At 41.1% G+C, this 21,294-nt stretch overlaps 1 protein-coding gene across 2 annotated transcripts in view; it reads left to right on the top strand.

Annotated features, from left to right (window-relative positions):
• stxbp1a (syntaxin binding protein 1a) overlaps positions 1-20,998 on the top strand; it is a 32,232-nt gene extending 11,234 nt beyond the window's left edge. The window contains exons 2-20 of one of the 2 annotated variants that reach the window (XM_085793978.1): positions 1,359-1,408; positions 2,039-2,120; positions 2,222-2,298; positions 3,469-3,547; positions 3,836-3,939; positions 6,266-6,414; positions 7,034-7,118; positions 7,207-7,337; positions 7,417-7,524; positions 7,645-7,705; positions 8,729-8,794; positions 8,874-8,954; positions 9,110-9,248; positions 10,252-10,361; positions 11,178-11,279; positions 11,714-11,799; positions 13,399-13,553; positions 14,860-15,017; positions 19,035-20,998. In XM_085793978.1, coding sequence (XP_085650104.1) covers positions 1,359-1,408; positions 2,039-2,120; positions 2,222-2,298; positions 3,469-3,547; positions 3,836-3,939; positions 6,266-6,414; positions 7,034-7,118; positions 7,207-7,337; positions 7,417-7,524; positions 7,645-7,705; positions 8,729-8,794; positions 8,874-8,954; positions 9,110-9,248; positions 10,252-10,361; positions 11,178-11,279; positions 11,714-11,799; positions 13,399-13,553; positions 14,860-14,969 — 1,775 coding nt within the window. In that variant the 3' untranslated portion in view covers positions 14,970-15,017; positions 19,035-20,998. The remainder of the gene's footprint in view (positions 1-1,358; positions 1,409-2,038; positions 2,121-2,221; positions 2,299-3,468; positions 3,548-3,835; positions 3,940-6,265; positions 6,415-7,033; positions 7,119-7,206; positions 7,338-7,416; positions 7,525-7,644; positions 7,706-8,728; positions 8,795-8,873; positions 8,955-9,109; positions 9,249-10,251; positions 10,362-11,177; positions 11,280-11,713; positions 11,800-13,398; positions 13,554-14,859; positions 15,018-19,034) is intronic. The other variant, XM_085793979.1, reaches the window with a different exon arrangement.
• Positions 20,999-21,294: the final 296 nt, after the last annotated feature.

Below are 21,294 nucleotides of genomic sequence, written 5' to 3'. Positions count from 1 at the left end.
CTGTCTATCTAACTTCCTTTTCCATTCAGCCAAGGTTTCCTTTTTGAGCTTCCTAACTATCTACCCTATCACCTCCTTATAGCTCCTTCCTCCCCATGAAAAGAGCCAATAAGCCACTAGCATCTTCATTGTGTGGAAGAAATTAGCTGTTTTCTCTTAGGCGGTGCAAATCAGAAGGGCCAACTGAAATAGACACGTCCCTTATCTTTATTCGATGTGCGTTCTCTGTGATCTGTAATCTTTTCTGCGCGAGTCCTTTTTAATCTGTGATAATCCATCAGTATCTTTGTGGCCTCAGGTTTTAGCGACCAGCCGGAGGGCTTAGCGGGTTATATTCACAGTGATCCAGCATGATGTTTAACAGTAATTCACCCTAAATGGATTTATCCTAATACGGCTGGCAGATTGTTGGCACACTGATCAGGCCAATATCAGTGTTGCGGTATAAACATGGCCATCGCGATGTGACCTCACAGTGAAGAGATTATTTGTCCCAGTGTGGTTCTCTGAGATCAAAGCAGAGTCACTTCCCAGCAGTTTTTGTTCTCTCCTCATCAACAGGATTTATTCCACTGGTGTAGATGTGTGGTCAGTGACCTTGTTGCAGGTCCCATTTGACTTTGTCACGTTTTTTCCCCCAGTGAAGGAATTGCATTATGGGAATTGTAACCTATATCAGTTAGGGGAAACGATGTTGGTTATCGCCACTGGTTTTTTATTCATGCCTGTAGAATTTATAAATCCATAGATTTAGGAGAATAAGCGCATTTAATCTGACTCACTGCTGTGATCCCTAAAACTACTGTAAAATATCTCACAGCACAATTTCATTGTCGTGTTTTAAAGGGACTTTTTTTTTTTCCTTTTTTTTGTATACAGCAAAACATTAACACAATGCTTGTGCGCTATGGATTTCTGATTTTTGACAATTGTTTTTGCTGTTTTCTTAGAGCAACTGTGCTCTATACTCAAAACATGGTTAGCATCATTATTATATAAAGAGATGATATGTTGTCTACTGTAATTACAATTCAGTTGTTATTCCAATAGTATGAAATAATTTACTAAATAAAACTTACTGAATGTGAAGTCTTTAAGGACTTATAGGTGTTGAAGGTCATTGGAACCAAACAGCTGTTGTCACACAGTTTAGTTGTATCTTCCTGAATGTTTTTATTCAATCAATATTTATTCATATGCATAAGGAACATAGCTGTGGGGAAATAGCAGACGTCTGTGTGTGTGTGTGCATCTTTTCATGGATGTTCGCTATGGCAACATGTATTAAAACGTCTCAGATCATCATGATGCATCACTCTGATTCCTGATGGTGTTTGTTTTGTTTTTCTCTTTTACAGAGATTATGAATGATGTAATCAAGAAGGTGAAGAAGAAGGGAGAATGGAAGGTAAGAAATCAACATGTGGAATATAATATGATTTATGTACATAAATCACTGTAAATAATTGGAAGGCACTCCACAACTGAGCACAGACGATTGGTGGAACATTATCTATTTAAGATCACAATGTAAGACCTGTTGTCACTGTTCTGTTGACATTCAGATGAGCATACCATTGGTTACACTAAGCAAGAGCAGTGTGCAGGATATAATTCCTTCCAGCTGCTTCCTGACTCGTCTGGATATTGTACCGTACCTCACATGCCAGCTGTCATTTTTACCTTTTCCTTGATAAACTCCAAACAGAGTTTTGATGAAGTTTTGTGTCAACTGTGTTTTACTGGGACATGAGGAAGAAATAGAGAATAAAGGCATGATTAGTGTTTGAAACACAAGCGTCAAATACACTGACAGCATGTGTAAACAGTATCAAGCAAGTAGCAAGTCATATAAACAGATCTGATCCTCAGTATACAAGGAGTTAAAACCTGGATGTAAATGATGTGATTGGATAAGTTTAAAAGTCAAAATGTACGGTAGAGCTTTCCTCAAATGAGACAGTTTTGCTGTCAGCCACATGTAATGGAAGTAATAAAGTGTGTTTGTATAGTCACCCGTCTTCTCCACTGTTGCCAGGCGCTGATTGTAGACCAGCTGAGCATGAGGATGTTGTCGTCCTGCTGCAAGATGACAGACATCATGACAGAGGGCATCACCAGTAAGACACCACAGTCACTTAGCTGATTCCTCCTCACACTGACACTTGTGTTTACATGTGTAGCTCTGCTACTGTTTATGTATCTGTTTCTGACCTTGTAGTTGTGGAGGACATCAACAAGCGGCGAGAGCCTCTTCCAAGCCTGGAGGCCATTTTCCTGATTACACCCACAGAGAAGGTAAGAACACACAACTGTTCTGACTCAGTCACGATAGATCACACACACACACACACACACACACACACACACACACACACACACACACGCTCACATAATATATAGTTAACCTGGCAACACCATCCCTAGAGTGCAAAAAGTCCAGGTTGTAGAAGGTTTACAATGTACCAAAAGTATAGTATGAGGTAATATAATATGTAATGTAATTATACAACTTAGAAAAATACAACTACTTTGCTCATAGTTTGCTTTTGTGAAAGAAACAGAAATAATTGCAAACTAATATTTACAAAATGAAATATGACAATGTTTTTCTGCTTCAAATTGTTTATTTCATCTTTTCTTTTCCTCACGTCATTATTAGTTTTGCTCTGTTTGGTCTCTGTGGTCATTTCTAATAAGCTTAATTGGCGTGACTAGTGTAATGGAAATTTTTATGTTATGACCCTTGATTAAACTTTGAAGATAGCGCAAGTTGCACTTGTCTGCTGTGCATAGAGCAGTATGCAGGTGTCCGATTTGGTTCCTGTTATTTTATGATAATTACGCTTAAGCAAGCAGTTGTCTCCATATCCAAAACCACAGTGAGATGTCAACGAAATGTCAACATGCCGAAGTGTGAAAAAACCACAACAAACCTTAAGTTACAGACAACCACTAGCTTCCTGCCTTCACGAGTTAACCTTATAATAGCCCAATGGTATGTCATGAGCGCTAAGTGCAAACTTGTACTATGCAAACTTATTCTGCAAGAATGCAATAATGTTATTGGACAATGTATGATGCCGCCTCCAAGGAGGAGCACATGGCTCCTTCCTGCTCTTGTGCCTATGTAACCTGACGTTACCAAATCTCAGTGTGCACTCTCGTACAAACTTTTGTGTGTATGACAGTCCACCTCTTGCAAGATAAAATAAAGTACTTAAAGTGAAACCTCAATTTGCTGGACTTATGATTTTCTCTCTCACAAGTTAAAGGAAATGTCCACAACACTAGCAAGTTTAAAAATGTGATTTCATCTGGTAATGTATTCATTTTGCTCAGGCGGCCGTCCTGTTAATGTAAATGCTTCAGCAACATCCTGCCAATAAAACTTAATTGAGTTTTCGCATATGCTGTGATCAATACTCAGCAGAACACAACAGTCTGACTCTGTTTCTCCTCCGTCAGTCTGTCCACACCCTCATCGCAGACTTCAAAGACCCTCATTCAGCTAAATACAAGGCCGCCCATGTTTTCTTCACCGACTGTGAGTATTTATGAAGAGTTGCTTCAGCACCAAGTCAGGAGCCACCATGCATGAAAGTGTATCTCCTAACAAACATCATAGATCAATGACATGTGTCAAAGCAGAAATGTCTCTGTGACCAAACAACCTCTGAAATCATTAATGAAACCAATGTGAAGCGCTCCCTTTCTAAAAATGCAAATCTTTTCATCATAGTCCTCCTTTTCCTCAGTGCTTCTCATTCAGATAATAGGTAGAGAGAGATGGTCAGCAGTGTAACTGGTGTTTCTGTGTGTCTCTCTACTCCAGCCTGCCCTGATCCTCTGTTCAACGAGCTGGTGAAGAGCCGCGCTTCCAAAACCATCAAGACTCTGACGGAGATCAACATTGCATTCTTGCCCTACGAGTCTCAGGTACAGTAGGCATCCAGCCATGTGTGTGTGTGTGTGTTCTGCATCGTGTATTGAATCAGTGTGACACAATCAGTGAAATGGAATATCGTCTTTGCTGCTCTTTTCATCGACAAGGAAGTATTGATATGTAAACAACAAAGTAAAGATAGATGGGCATTAGGTATTTGGGGCAAACCAAAACTCTGTACTAATTGTGAAATAAAGCAGGTATTTGGCCCAGAAAAGTATTATGTTTTGTATAATTTGTCTAAAAAGAAAAGATCCCTGTGTGCTCAATTGCGAGCTGGTATACTTGGTCTTCATATTGAGACAGGCAGATATTGGCACAGCAGAATTTGTAATTTATTTGTCCTTTCTATGACTCTATAAGACAAAAATTGTTTAGTAAGGTAGATGCAAATAACGAATTTGTGTGGTTAGACGATGCTGAGAAGCTAAAAGATCTTTTTCAGTTGAATATATTTGCATTTTCTTTATTTCTTGAAAAGGCTTGGGCAATGAGACGAAGAGCGATATATAGTTGAGTACTGAAAGTAATCTTAAATTGTTTATCTAAGTGTCACACCTGTGTGGCAGGGAACACCAACAGGAAGGACTGTCTAGTCTTTTTTTTCTTGTATTTGCCATTAAATGTGTCTTGTAATCCCATATGGGATGGGCCACAGTGGTGGCATGACACGAAAATAAAAAATTCATTCATTCATTAAACAGATGGTTTTATGCACCTGGCCCTGGATTATTGCCCCTCTTCTCTTCCTCTTAGGGCAGTGAATGAAAGGTTCACTTCTATTGGTTCTTAGTGGCTGAGAGAGAGAGAGAGAGAGAGAGAGAGAGAGAGAGAGAGAAAGCTTGAGGAAGAGTAGTGAGCGATCGATTAAGACAGGTGGGAGGAAAGAGATGCTGCAAAGGACACAGACAGGAATAGCAACAGTGAGGTTATGGGATGGATAAGAAGGGAGGGAGGGAGAGAGGGAGAGAGGGAGAAACACAAACACACACTCAGGTGGTGGTTTGGCACGATGCTGCTGACTCACCACTCACTCTGTTTACTGCCAGACGGCACCAGAAAACACTCACACTTGTCACATGGCCCTGCCCTCCCTCCCACCTGCTTCTCCACCCTCGCTAAATTTCCAAATTCCTTCCTCCATCCCCATCCATCTTTCCTCCTCTTTCCCTCCCCTTGTCTGCTTTTTTTATCCCGCCATTCCTCCACCCCTGCCTTTGCACGTCGCTTCTGCTCTCCCTGCTCATTGCTGTCATCAGCCTTTTTTGCTCTTTTTTAAAATATTTTATTTCCATAATATTTTTTCTTTTCCTCCCCCAACTATATTTTCCTAATTCCCCCCTCCCTTTGTCCTCCCCTCTCTATCTCCCTCACCTCTTCTTCTGTCCATCCTCCACTCTCTCAGTATCTGAAGATGCTGCACGGCCCACAATGCTTTGCTCTCCTCCTGTCTACTATAATTAATTCAGAGTCAGTGGTTTTCTGCTTCAGGCAAAATGCTGCCGTATAGCCCCGCCCCACAACCTGATGCTCACTCCCCATTGGATGAGTCAGGATCCACACAGAAGACGGGAGCCAATGGCAGCGTAGGGACCCTTCTGCAGCGCAGGAGTGTGGTCATGTGACCGTGGACAGATGGGGTGGGAGGAGGGAGTGGTAGTGAGTGATGCAGGAGAGAGGAGAGGAGGAAATCAGAGTGGAAACAAGGAAAGATGAGTACAGGAGAAAAACAAACATGCAAGGGTAAAAAAAGGAGGATTGGAAAATAGAAGAGAAAACAAGTAAAAAGAGAAGGGTAGGAAACAAGGGAGGAGGCAGGAGAGAGGAGCTGGAGGTAGATGAGGAGAGAAGGTGAGAGGAGAGGAGATGAAAGAAATGAAAGAGGGGAGAAAGAAAGGGGGGATAACCGGAGATGGAAGATTAAACAAGGAAATAGGAAAAGAGGAGAGGAGAAGAGAAGAAGTTAAGGACATTAACAAGAAAATTAATGGAGGGGAAAATGGAGGAGGGGAGAGAAAAGGAAAATGGAAAAGGGATATAAGGAACCATGGAACATGGAAATGACAGAGGAGAAAAGACAATGAGACAGGAGGGGAAACAAGGGATGAGAGAGGAGAGGAGGCAGACAAGGAACAGAGAGGAAAGAAGGAAGAGGAGAGGAAAGGAGATCATGAAAGAGAAAACAATACACTGACCTGCTGAGTGTGTGACATTAAATATCTTTTGTCGCGGTGAAGTCAGTGCTTCAGTCAGAAAAACACAAACACAGTTCTGTTGTTCTGAATCAATACAATACAATATCTTTGTGTGTGTGTGCAGGTGTACTCTCTGGACAACCCAGATGCCTTCCACAGTTTCTACAGCCCCCACAAGACCCAGCTGAAGAACCCGGTGATGGAGAGGCTGGCCGAGCAGCTGGCCACGCTCTGCGCCACCCTGAAGGAATACCCCGCCGTCAGATACCGAGGGTGAGCTGCAGGGGGCACAGACCCCACGACTCAGTGTGTCAGCAGTTCAAGGAAATAGCTTATGTGGACAGATGAGGTGTTAAAGGTCGCTGAAGGTGCTGCAGAGAGGAGGAGTTTCTATTTATCTGTTTTATTTTGTCCATTTAAACATAAAAAGGGAACATTTCTGCTGTCCCATAACCCAGATTAGCTGTGATCTCATCAATGATGTGTTTTGTTTTGCGCTGTGATTCACTTCTTCTGCTCTTTAATAGATATGACTGTGTGTCTTTGTTTTTTGTCAGTAGCATGCCTCTGTAATATAAAAGGAGTTGTGTGGGAGGAGAAAACTGACAGTGCTGCAGATATTAATCTTCAGTCGCAGAGGCTCAAAATGAGTTATAGACAATTGAATATCCTTTTTGTAGAGAGTCAGCAAATATAAACTATAGTAGCTATAGATCAAGCGTATTTTGGGACCTGAGAGCTGTTACCCTCCTTTCTTTTTCCTATGGTCTCATGTGGCTGTGTGAAGTGAACGTCTTTCTTGTTCTCCTCACTTCTCCTCATCACAATTATTTGCCGCATTGTCCTTCCTTGTCCACCTCCATATGCGTCCATCTGTCTGTCATTCTGTCAGGGAGTACAAGGACAACGCCACCCTGGCCCAGCTGGTCCAAGACAAACTGGACGCCTACAAGGCTGATGACCCCACCATGGGAGAGGTGAGCTCAGCAGAATTCATCCATTTTCATTTTCTCCATTTTCTCTCGTCACTCTTGTATCCAATCGCCTCTCTCTCTCTCTGAACAGGGTCCAGACAAGGCTCGCTCACAGCTGATCATCCTGGACCGGGCGTTTGACCCCGTCTCACCCGTCCTGCATGAGCTCACCTTCCAGGCCATGGGCTACGACCTGCTGCCCATCGAGAACGACGTCTACAAGTACAAAAAAAGACAAGACAGATAAGTGATGACTTGTGAGGGCTATGTTCAGGTTTTGATAAACATTTCCTTCCCTCAGATATGAATCCAGCGGCGTCGGAGACTCTCGTGAGAAGGAGGTGTTGCTGCATGAAGACGATGACCTGTGGGTGAGCCTGAGACACAAACACATAGCTGAGGTGTCCCAGTGAGTACATCTGTTTTACTTCGCACTTTTCACATCTGCTCAAAAAGTCTGTCGATACTGAACAAAATCTATGCAAACATTCTCATGTTCCTCCTTTGCTCTTTGTGTCTTTGTCTGCAGGGAAGTGACACGTCAGCTGAAGGAGTTTTCTGCCAGCAAGAGGATGAACACTGGAGAGAAGGTAAAGAGGAAGCTGATGCTATCTGAACATACAGCATTGTCACTAGAGCATTATTGAACTTTATATACTAGATAGTTAGACAGTATGCAAACAGGTCGTATGTGTGACCGATGTTGAGTGGGTTTCGAACCCGAGTCTCCTGCACCACGGGCGATGATGCTAACCGTTTCAACATGCTAATCCATTTGACCTCTTGGCAAGTGGATTAGCATGTCCTTAATGGGTGAGTGAGTTTGACTTCAGTACCGCTAGCCGCCACACGCTGTCACTTCTTACTGGTACCTCATGACTGTGACTATACCCGCGGACCTCCGGTACATATGTTCAAACATACAGCAGGTGAAAAAAATCTATTCCACATTTTTAAAGGAATAATAATGTATTTTTTGAAATATTCTTATAAATAATATCTTATATCTACTGACTGAGAGATGAAAACACTGAGAGGGATTAAATATGCAGGTAATTGTCTTGGCAGAACATTTACATTAAACTTAAAACAGCTAGCCTGGTCGAACTAGCTGCAAATTTAAAGTAAAGACATGAAAGTAGAATCAGTTTCATCTAACTGTCAACAAGACAGCAAATTTGCATATATTTATTTTTAACTATTCCTTCAAAAAACAACGATGCTTCATCAGTGTGATGATAGATGGAATGTTGAGTTTACCTTGTTGGACTCAAAAACGTGTCTGGGACTAAGTTGAGTCTTATGTCTTTACTTATTCATTTTTTAGTTGGTGGAGGAAACTAAATGAATCATGAGGTTTCTGCTCCTTGTTACTCTTCTTGTTTTAGTTTGTTACACACAGCTAAGAGCAAACTTCACCACAGGATTATCTTGAGTTCATCATCCAGTGTTATGACCTTCAGTCCAGTTGGTCATCAGATACTTGAGAACAGACCTGCTGTGTCTATGAGCTGTTTCGGTTTCCAAATGGTCAACATTTCTTTATAAAACTAAACTCTCCTCGTAAACATAGTCCACTACCAATTCATACATGTTGCTCTTTGTCTCAACAGACCACAATGAGGGATCTGTCCCAGATGCTGAAGAAGATGCCTCAGTACCAGAAGGAGCTCAGCAAGGTGTGTGTAGTCACATGTATGTTTTCCTGTGCATGTGTGTGAGTGTGTATACTGACCCTGGTGTGTTGTGTTTCCTCAGTACTCCACTCACCTGCAGCTGGCTGAGGACTGCATGAAGCATTACCAGGGAACGGTGGACAAGCTGTGCCGCGTGGAACAGGTGACAGGGAACACAAAGTGTTTTAGATGCTGAAGACTTTGTTTAGTCCTCAGAGATCAAAATCAGTCTCTTTGTTGGCGTATTATAAGAAAAAATGGTGCTCCTCAGACAATTATACAACAAACACTGTATGAGAGTGGAGTTCTCTGTTGCAGGATTTGGCCATGGGGACAGACGCTGAGGGAGAGAAGATCAAAGACCCCATGAGGGCTATTGTTCCCATCCTGCTGGACGCCAACGTCAGCACGTATGACAAGATCCGCATCATCCTGCTCTACATTTTCCTCAAGAACGGTGAGGAGCAGGATACAGACGACATCAAGATATCTGCTCTCTAGTCTAATAATATATTAACCTAGACTTATGAGTATTATTTACTCTACATAGAACTGTTGAAAAGAGCACAGGGAAATGAATGTAGTAAATCACCACCACACAGTCATTTTCTGAACATTTTGATCATTGTTAGATTTATCGGTAACACTTTACTTGACGCCTATCTCTAAAACGCATTCTAACCATACTTATAATGAGTTATAATGCAGTTATAGCACTGTGTAACTATAGTTATAAACATTCATAATCATAAGGCTTTATAACAATAATCATAACACACTATAAAGCATTTTATCATGACTTATAATGTCAGGCATTATAATACGTTATAATTGTTAGTAACTCAATGAAAATGCCCACATCAATAATACATTATAAATATAGTTATAATGTGTTATAATTGGCTTATAGACGTGTATAACTATCATTATAAACACTCATAAATTATCATAAGGCTTTATAACAATAAGCATAAATACATCATCGAGAATTATAACTCTATTATAATACTTGACCTTATGATCCATTATAAAATGCTATATGATGTGTTGTGCTTATTGTTATAAAACCTTATAATAATCTTTTACTTTTCTATTTATAAATAATAAACATCTTTCTATGAACAAAAAAGAGAAGTGAACCACTACAGCCTGAAAGAGCTTCAGAAAATCAGCTTTTCACCATGAACCATAAAGGGAGCATACAGACAGAACAACTCTGCTGTAATAAAGTGCTGAAGTTACGTAACACACGGCAGCGATATTAAACTGATATTAAGTTATTTTTGCGCTCAAGTGGCAAAACGTGAATTCCCCTTCATAACAGTCAAGTCATAACATGTTGAGCAGCATATTAAATGTAAACAAGATAGATGACTGTGTGTGTGTGTGTGTGTGTGTGTGTGTGTGTGTGTGTGTGTGTGTGTGTGTGTGTGTGTGTGTGTGTGTGTGTGTGTGTTCAGGCATTACGGAGGAGAATCTGAACAAGTTGATCCAACACGCTCAGATCCCCCCTGAGGACAGTGAGATCATCACCAACATGGCTCACCTGGGCGTCCCCATCATCACAGATGTAAGATGCTCAACTGGCCTCCTTTATCTTTTCTTCCTCGTTTTGATGTGCCTTCTCAGTCTTTATTCCTCCTTTTTATTGGTTTTATCTATCTAGATAATCTCATTGTTCACTTCCCATCTTTGATGTCCTAATTAAGTCAGAGATACTTAGATTTACATTGTTGTTGTTACAGTCTTGTTCACCACATGGGACAGTGTTTTACATTTCAATTTAATTCTCAAATTGTAGCTTTAAGCTGTTTTGAATTAATCAACACACTATTTTTAGTTTCCTCTTTACTTTCTTACTTTATATTATGGAAATAAGTTTCCTCGAGATGAATGCGTCTCCATTAAATGATGTAGAATTAGTTACCTGCTGATAGTGTATATGAAACTGCAGTTAAAAGAACAAGCTATGTCAAATTCTCTGCATCTGACACTTGAGAAGTTGTGGCCAGTGAGAAAACATTTTCAATCCGAGGAATGTTAAAAATCAGACGCTTTGTCAAATGTCTGAGCTTCCATCCAGCACATGAATGCACCAGCTGAGAGTTCTACTGCTAACTCACCACACACAATTATGTAACTTTGGCAGAACAGAAAAGGACTAAATGTTTCCAGTGATGTGTTACTTTACTTCTCATAATCACACATCTTTGCAAGATCATGTTTACATTGTATTTGAATGACTGGATACATGACACCCAGCAGCTGATAAAGACTGTAGTGGGTTAGACAGAACAGTTTGTTTTCTGTTACTAAATGTACTCACAGATCAGATTAGAGACACCGGTGACTCTTTTATTCCCTCGTATCTTCTCTCCGTCTTCAGTCCACCCTCCGCCGAGGAAAGAAGTTGGACAGGAAGGAGCGTGTGAGCGAGCAGACCTATCAGCTGTCCCGCTGGACACCACTGGTCAAGGACATCATGGAGGTGTGTCTGCAGGACATAAATCACCATTTGACCTGTTAGATTCATGTCTTGGTCCATGTTAATCATTTTTACATAAACACAGTTTTATTTAACCTGCTGTCTCCACTCTAGATGTGTTTATTTTTCCTCTTGTAAAGCTAAAACAGGGATTAGAAACAAGAAACTAATCTAATCCCCCTCAGCAGAACTGTTTACTTTTCAGTCGACACCACAACCTGAGTCAAACATCTATTTCAGCAGCCCGCCGCTTATCGACTGTGTTTAACTCCGTATTTGTGTAAAGCCAGTTCTTCAATGGACCTCCATGATGCAACCGCGCATGGTTGCTAAGAGACATGTTGTAAACTGTGAAGCTGCTATTCAAGTGTCTCTGTGTGTGTAAGACAGATAATGTGGCTGACAGAGATCTGTGTGTGTCTCTTCTCACCCTGCAGGATGCTATTGACGATAAGCTGGACACCAAGCACTATCCATACATCTCCACCCGCTCCTCTGCCTCCTTCAGCACCACTGCAGTCAGGTAGACACACAAACACACACATGAAAACATCTGCACCAAGTGTTGCATCTGATAGGCTGGTTGTAGCCCCTTTCTGAATGATGAAAACAGAAATGGTGGTGTTGGATCAATAGTCATTTTGGAAGAGAGATGACTCTGATTGATCAATACTAGAAAAATGGATTGATGGTTGATTGAGGTTTGTGAGGCGTGCACAGATCCCACTGCAAAGACAGGAAACCATGGAAACTCACCGGAGACACCGGAGCTGTCGGCTCAGGTTGAGGTGGCGTCTGTGAAAAGTCACCGCGGTAACGCAGTGAGGAGGAATGGAGCGTTACACTGATGCTGCATTCATGTGCAGTCGGACAGACGGCCGTCGGTAACAAACCAGATGTCATTTTAGTCACAGAATTGTTTTACTTGCTGACGGACCACTTGTTTACATAGAGGCTTGTTTATGTCGTTACGTGCAGCGGCTGTCGTCCGTCTGCCGTCTGCCCAATTTCACGTGAATGCAGCATGAAAAATACGATTGAGTTGCTTGCGATATACTGTACAACCGCAACGCTAGATGAGAGTAATTTCTACACAATGTACCTTTTAAGTTTCCACATGAAAATGACTGTTTGCATTTTAAAATTTCCATTTTGGATTCATGGAAAAATTGTCTAAAATACAACAGTCTGTTCAATTTCCATGAGAATGGGAGATTAGACAAAATTTTACAAGTCAAACATGTCATTGAAGCAATAGATCACATTAAACATCACACCTCTTGACCGAAATTTAATGAAGCTGACCTGAATACAAGTCATCAGTGTGTGTGTTTGTCTGTGGAGAGGAGATACACTGAGCTCCTCTGCCATTTACACCCCCAGTCTGTGTGTGTGTGTGTGTGTGTGTGTGTGTGTGTGTGTGTGTGTGTGTGTGTGTGTGTGTGTGTGGGACTGCTGGTGTGTATTGATTACAAACTGATCTGCCTCATTTACTGTCCCTCCCCCACAAATACAGACTCACCCTGCGCTGTGAAGACCCTTAGGATGCATGTAGGTTAGTCAGAGGAAAAGCACACAGATGCAGTTCAACCCTCGAATGTGTCAATCTGGTCTTACATGAGCAGCTCAGACTTCAGCTCAGGTTATATGGTTTCAGTTACCAAGAAAATAATGTAAATGTCCAACAATATGTATTTTAATGCTACAAACTATGAGTAATTGGTTTGTTTTGATTTGGTTGACTTGACAGGAAATCTTACTTACGTCTTACAACAGCGTTTGTCACTGTGCTCGCTGTATCTTCAATGTTTTCAAATAAAATTGGCTTGGAAAAAGTATTTAAGTGCAATTAGATTATCACAGCCCTATAGTTTCCCTTTTCAAGTCCATGTGAATTTTCATTCATACTTTTCCTTAACCCCTTGATGCTCCTTCAAGGTCAAGATAAAGAATTATGAGCTTGAAAACCAAAAATCTGACATCAATGTGTCCACGGTTACACATATTTTCGAAATCTTTCTCAATGGACAATGTGTTTCGTGAGAGAATGAATGAAATGTAACAGCATGCCAAGCTAACGATGTAATATAATGTGACCATGTTAACCTTTCTGCCCTGGTAGCGCCCGGTACGGCCACTGGCACAAGAATAAGACACCTGGAGAATACCGCACCGGTCCACGTGTCATGGTCTTTATCATCGGAGGCGTGTCCTTCAGTGAGATGCGCTGCGCCTATGAGGTCACACAGGCCAATGGGAAATGGGAAGCCATCATTGGTGAGTAATGCACTGAGGGCAGGCAGAGAACAAGAGGAAGGGTTAATGTGTAGGTGGAGGACATGGCTACTCAAAGATACACTCGGCACAACCTTGAACGCAGCGTGGATGTGTCTCTGAGTGGACATGCTGATGAGCTGTGTCCTAATTCAGGGGCCAGGTTCTCTGAAGTGCTTTCAGAGGGCGGAGTGGCAGCAGGTGTTAAGACGCTCTGAAGGTGACAGAAGGACACAGCTTCTGAACTGGAACACAGCTACAGAGGAAAGATGGAGGGAAAGAAAACATGGAGGGAGTCAAACACAGGGAGTCAACCGAATGGACGAGTGTAACCCTGAGGTAGAGGTGCAGATTCACTGCGGAAGAGAAATAAGAACCAGATTTTTCTATACCAAGCATGGGGTGAATTTTTGATGATATAATATGAGTTTTTAAAAAAAAATGTATTCATGTCTTTCTGATATTGAATTGCATTTGTTGAAGCAGGTAGAAACAAGATATAGATATAGAAAATTATTCAACTATTCAATTATAAAACACTAAATACTAAAAACCAACAGAAGATTGAATACAGCTTGATTATTAATTCAAATTAATTTACGTTCGGGGCATCTATAACTTTATACACTTTCACTTTTTTAAGCACAAAAATTGGGAATCAAAGTTTAGGCTTTCAGCAGAATCTCATCTCTGACCTCCATGCACCCAGACAGTGAATCTCACATCCAGCCCCTGGAGGGGTTTTTCAGCATTTCTCCCTCACATCGTCTTGGATTCTATATGTTACATCTTTCTCTTAACATTTTTGATATGCGAAATAAACTAACTAACAAACATCACACACCACGACCACATCAGCTGCACAGCAGTAACACAGCTAGCTGCAGATAGCTGGTACAACCTGCCTACTGTGTGCAATGTGTTTTGTTTAAATAGCCCTTTATGTTATGCCCCTCTGTATTGTTTATTTGATGTCCTAAAGCTTTGCCAGCCAGTCTGTGTTATAACTGGGAAAGTGTGTTGTTAGTTTTTGTTGTGCTCTGCTTCTGCTGTTGTCTTTAAAAACAACTGTTGTCTTTAAATTGCAGCCACGCCATGTCTTTTTCTGTGTGTGTGTGCGTCCCAGTTTATTATGTTTGTGCAACATGCCACGTGTGTTTTTTTGTGTGTGTGGGCGATTGTGTCTCTGTGTGTACGTGTGACAGGTTTGCTTGTTTTTTTTAACCCTTTTGTTTCTGGGAGCGAGTGGGGGAGGGGGCGTGGCGTGTGCTGAGAGACGAGTGGTGAAGCCGCCTCTGTTCCTCCACAGGTTCCACCCACTTGCTCACCCCCACCAAATTCTTATCGGACCTGCAGCACCCCGACTTCCGAGAGTCCACTAGGGTGTCCTTTGAGGACGCAGAACCCTCAGACGAGTGAGGCAGAGACAGATTGGGAGGGAGGGAGAGAGAAATCACACTGAAAAAAGTAAAGGCAGCCGCACAAAGAAGCCCTTTCTGAACTTCCACAGCACAAGGGCTTCCACCTTGTTCCTCTTTCTCTTCTTTGAACACTCAGTATTGTTTTTTATGTAACTCCACCCTCCTCCTCCCCGTGTCCCTCGGGGATGGGCACCTCCAACCTTTCCCCAGTGCATGGACCACCATCAGGCTCTGCTCACTATATATCCGATTTCAATTCATCAATCTGCTGATCAATCAGCTCGAAGGCTGAATCCAAATGTCCAGACTTCTTTACTTTTGCAGAGCGGTGGACTGGATGTGAAACTATAATTCTCTGGCACAAGAAGAATATAAAATGTAAGAAGTGAGAAGTCATGTAAAAACAACAACCACCCACGTAGTGTTGAAGAAATCTTCAAAAAACATAAGACACGTTGAAAAAGTGTGATGCATAGAGCAGTGAAGTGCAAGAACTGGATCTTATGTAGCCTTTCACTCACGCAGCCTCCCAAAAACCTGACGTGCTGATGCTGACACGTCACAGTGTATATGTCTGAAGTCCACAAGAGTCTTGTCTGTAAGTCTGGAGGCTGAACATTTGGATTCACAGCCCAAGTAGAGTCTGTGCTGTGGAGTGGCCGTGCCTGAGGGGGTTGTGACCCCATCCCTGCTGCCTCCTCCCATCATCTCAACTGGGTGGATTAAATCGCCCCTTTTACTGTCACCCAAAGGCCCTTTGAGCCTGCTGACCACACTCCAGATTTAATCTACCCCCGAGGTCCATCTTTATCACTTTTTAACTAATTATTTTTCTAATTAATCCTTTGCTAAAGACTATCCCCTTGATTTGTTACCGGTTTCTTTCAGGACAGGTCCTTGAGTTGATGCTGGATTTCAAAGAAGGATTCTCTCCTTTTGTTCCTTGTGTGTTGTTGTTTTTCTTTTCTTTCTTTCTTTCATTTGACTCAAATCTACAGAAGCCCAGAGGGCAAGTGACAAAATAAATATCTGGTGATCCGTTTTCTATGTCTGATCTAAATAGTTTTCTTCTCCTGTTTTCTGAGAGAACAGTTGAACCTTGTAGAATAATATATTTGTTTTGACTTTTTAAAATTATCTGTGAAACAGAGGTTGAGGGAGTTTGAAAAATATGTTACTAATGTAGCTCATGTAGCTATACTGATATTAGCTTGCTATCTAACAATTGAATAACAGTTAATTTATGGCGAACCAAAAGCTACAACCTACCCTAAAATGACTGCCTAGCTAACACTAGTTCACAGTAGTGTGGTCATTTTAACAGTAACATCTCAGCTAATGAGTGGGAACCACAGTCTAGCTAATTCTAACAACATATTAGTGATAATAACATCACCTGTTATTAAATCCTAAACACAGGAGAGAAAACAATTTTGATCCCACTTACAAACTGAATCACCAGTATTGTTTTTCTTACTGGCCTCTCAGGGCTTCCGTACATCATCCCTGACTCTCAGCCCACCATCACATGCTCACATGCCTCATGGCTCGTCTGCAGAGGGCTCTCTCTGGATATTAATCACTGATCATCATGATGATGGTTAAAGGGTGCTGCTGACACACGGGGCAGTTTCTGTGGCAACAATATGGGAACCAGTCGGGCAATAATAACCACTGCAGTTGACTTGCCCAGAAAGCTGCCTCCGTGACGTCTCTCTGCTGACACAGTCTGAGACTGTAGCATTGTTCCACCTGATATGCTTTAGCAACCTATCCAAAAATAAAGATGCCACCCATATCAACCAGCTACGTCTAATCTCCCCCTCCTCTTCAATGTAGAGTAGCTACTTCTTCTTATTCCTCCCAGAACTCATCCATTACACAAGGCACTCACACACAACTAGTGTCAGCATGTTATTACAGTACAAGAACACACAAACAAAAACACACAGTACATGATTACAGTGTACATCGGTATGTGTTGTGTACATGTGTTATATACAGACATAAACTATGCTACACCTGCAAAACTTTTAAATAATGTGTGGAATACAAAGAAATTGGTTTAGATTTGATGTGTATTGTAAGTTCCTTTTGAAATAAGTGGTGAAGGGACATGAAATATTTGTCTTTTATTGCTTTGGTTCAGAAGTTGTCCACATGGTGGAGCTGTCTGCACCAAAACAATCCTTCCTCTCTTCACCAGCTTTTATCAGTTCTAACTCATAGTTTCTGAAACCCCCCGCTGACAAACATGTGTCAGAGAATATTTGAAACATTTCGTCATTGGAGGCAGTAAATACTTCAATGTCCCTGACACTGTCATTGTCTTTGTAATTTTACACACATATTGCCATTAAAAGCTGGATTCTCACCTATAAAGACAGAGTATTGTATCTCTGGGCATCCATCTCATTCCTGACTAATCTGCTAAAGCGATATCGTTTATAACAAACTTTTGGTTTTATGGTTTCCTCAGTAAGCAGCTCTCACCTTAAGCAGTATGGCTGCTCCCTCACATACTGCCACATTCAGCACTTCCTGAGCAAAATGGCCATCACCTACTAAAACAACTCTTTGTTTTTGTTATGCTATTTTGGTCTTAAACCAACCATGTAGAGTTACTGAGTGGCGCTGGAGATCCACGTCACGGTGTTGTGTTTCTGGGGCTGAAAGGCCCACGAAGCTGTGTGTTTTGGGGAACAGCAGAGAAGCAGGTGAGGCCAGTCTGACACTGACCTCTGTGACCCACACTAAACCCACCCACCCACCCACGATCCCCGACACCCACAAAACCCTGCATCATCACCATAACGCCCCAAATCGAGATGGGCTTGCCTCTTTCTCTCCTGTTTTTACCTTCAACCACTTCCACTTCCTCTCAGGATCAACTTTAGTTTTCAATTGTAGGTGAATGTCTTTGAGGTAAAGCTAATCAGACCAAACTGGAAGAAACATGCAGCTTTGCAACAGAAACAAACCGATGTAGGACAAATACTGTTGATGTTGAACAGGTGTGTGGGGTAAATCAAACAGTCAGTCTCCTTTCCTTTCTGTATGTTTGTAAATGAAGATGGCCGACCAGAGATGGCCATCCATAAAGACGTGAAAAACTAATTTGGCAAAAAGTTTGATTTACTTCAATCAGCACCTTTCAAGTTTTACAATGTTTGAAATGTGTCTTCAGCTGTCACACCAGTTCATCCACGTCTTATTAAGGTTACTGAGTTTCACTTTCTCATCCATATGTAACAGACAATAGGTCGAACTCTCTGGTTTGAGATTTCATAACACGTAGAGAAGATCTGCTTTTGTCTATTTTTTGCTTTTTTTCTACCAGTATTTTCCAGCTTCCTGCATGCTCTTTAAGTAAAGGCTCACTCGGTCATGTGCACATTTTTCTAACATCCGATTGGCTGTGCTGTTGTAGACAGGTTTGGTGTTGCAGGTTTGTTTTTTGTTTTTTTGGTCTAAAATCACCTGCCGCTCCTCGCAGCTCAGAGTCTTGTCAGTTGTGTGGCACCATCACTGATCTGTGTGCTTCCATAATGTTCAGCTGCATGTGATTTAGCACAGAGCCATGATTCAGTATCTCTATCTGAAGATTGGAGACGTTTAAGTGGGAAAAGTTAATATTGCATCATACATTATGCAAGTCAAAGAAGATTTAAGATATTTAAAGTCTAAAGCTAGATATTGATTGATAGATTAAATATGAACAAATTTGGATTTATGAGGTTTTCCAGTCATAACACTAGTTTAGTGCATCTCTAGTTATTAGTTTGACACAGTACTGTGGCTCAAATTATTTGAGTTTTAAAATATCAGTATTGGTATTCGGTATTTTAGCAGGTAGAGTGTTAAATGATGCAGGATCTAAATGTGCAGAGAACCAGGGACTGCAGCTGTAAGACCTAACATTATGTGAGACTGTCCTCATCTACTATAGGCATTCATAGCAAGAGCTGAAAACACATTTTTTAATGTTTCTCTCCAAACGTTCAGATCTAACGCTCTGTATGTGTGTGTGTGTGTGTGCGTGTGTGTTTGTGCGTGTCTCCAGGATCGACCCACATCTTCACCCCCACCAGCCTGCTGGAGCAGCTCAAGGCCATGAACAAACCAGACGAGGAAGTGACAAGCTAAAATCCTCCAATCACGTCTCTCTCCTCCTTAAACCCTTAACCCACACCCCTCCTCTACCCATTTTACCGCCATCGCCCCCCTGCCCCTCCCAACCTTATCCATTAATTGTGTATGCATCTTGCTTGAAAAGAAAAAAAGACAGATGATAAAAAAAATATATGTTGTATCAAAGAATAAAATTGTTGCAAGTATTCTCATGTTTTACAATGGATGCAACTAAATAAACTTATTGAAAAAGGTTTAAATATCAGAACAGAAGGCCATTTAGAACTGAAAGTACCAAAATGTAACATTGTATGCTAAGAAACCTGCTAGAATGTGTAACAGGTAGACATTTTCTCTCATTTGTTCCTTTGGATTACCTCCTTGGTGTGAGTTTTATTGGAAGCAGGTGGAGGAGGGATGTGCAGTTTGAGAGGTTGATGTTGTAAAATATATCATATCAGTCAACATGCAATACATATATATATAAATATATTTCATCAGAGAGGAGTTGTCCCCCTCCCCCCCGTCCCCCCCTGCCCATTTGAGATGTGCATATTCAGTAGCATGCTTGGACTTGTGTGGACTGTCAATGTGTTTGTATCCAGTGTGGATGTTCTGGGAGCTGCAGAGTTAGCGTTTAGCTTTTTCCAAAGATGCTGAGCTTGAATACTCCACAGAAACCCTGTGTTTTCAGTATCACAAAGTAGAAAAAACATTCATTGAAGCTTTTTGATCCATCAGTCATATTTTGGGGCAGTGGAAACCTCCTGTTGAAAAACTAGATGTCTTTTTTCAGACATAATTTGATGGAAATATAGCTTTGTAACATACTTAGAACACGTTTTGACAGATGGAGCTGTGGACTGACTATATGTGACCGGTCTCATGAGTTCCTATGGATGTTTTGATACCGTTTTTCACGGTGAAGCCATCGTGTATGAAATCTGATCATGCTTCATCTTCTAAAGCTGGTGAAGGTTTGATACTGAAAACACAGAACAGTTAAAGTTTCAGTGGAGTATTTGTTTAAAACTCCTTGGCAGAGCAGAAGATGAAAAGAGAAAGCGCTCTGTAAAAAAAACCAGAATCATCCCTCCTCCGGCTGCCGAGACTGTGAAGTATTGACCCGCCACAAACGATTTCCTTTCTCCAGAGAAACTTCACGTTTTAATGTCAAAGAGGCCGTTGCTTGCTGATATTTAAAGAATAATCTTAAAAAGGGCCAGTTGTATTTCAGTATTGTATCCTGTCAGATTAAGTCTTATCTCATTGGTTAGTAATGATGTTTAATTGGGCCATGCACTGAGTAGTGTTGTGTATCTGCCATATGTTGCTGTTTTAGCGTCTCACTGTTGACTGGTGATATTTCTGACTGTGAAGTAGTGATCCTTTTCCTTTTAAAAATGCCAATGTGAAGCCGCCGTGTTTGTGATGTTTTAGCTGTAGCTGTTAGTGGTCAGCTGGGAAAAAGACTATTATCTATATTTTCTTTGTCTGTTTCCTCCTCTGGTGCAATGTAAAACCCTCCAATGGTGAATGGCTTTGCATAAAAGAAAAAACAAACACTTAAACCCAACCTTTTCACTTTTTTTCCTCCCCTCTTTCCTGGCCAAACAAGTTGTATATTGCACTATAATGCGTTTTCTGTGATGCAAACGCTTGACTTTGTGTTTATTTTTTCTATTATAATTTGCTGTTGTATAGGGTTTACTCTGTTAAATCCATTGATTTATATCAAATTTATTTATCAGAGAAAAAATAATGATGAAACATTAGTCTGTCCTGAAACTGTTTAACTTATTGGGATTGTTTGTTTGCCAGTGTTGAAGCACAAACAATACTTCCATGTGTACCTACTATGTACTAAGGCTGTCTAATAAATTGGCTTCCATTACATTCAAGACTCAACTCCCTTTTTGAAGATAAAAAAATAAAAAATCTTACCAGCACAGTGACAGTAAATGTTCATTTCCACTTTTATTTGGCTCCTTCAAGACAACTGAAATAAAATCCCTGCAAAATATTAGAAAACAGTTTGAGAAATAATCATACAAAAGTAAAAAAAAAAAAGAAACGATTAGAGACAAACAAAAACAGAATTCATTAAAACATTCACCAGTTGTGTGGTACGTTTCCACAAAACATAATCCATAATTTCATCTGTAAAAAACAATCTTACATTCACCCCTGGT

Source organism: Trachurus japonicus, chromosome 12, assembly GCF_045865225.1.
Source record: "Trachurus japonicus isolate A0001 chromosome 12, Traja_1.0".
Taxonomy (NCBI): Eukaryota; Metazoa; Chordata; class Actinopteri; order Carangiformes; family Carangidae; genus Trachurus; species Trachurus japonicus.
This window is presented reverse-complemented; position numbering and strand designations above follow the sequence as displayed.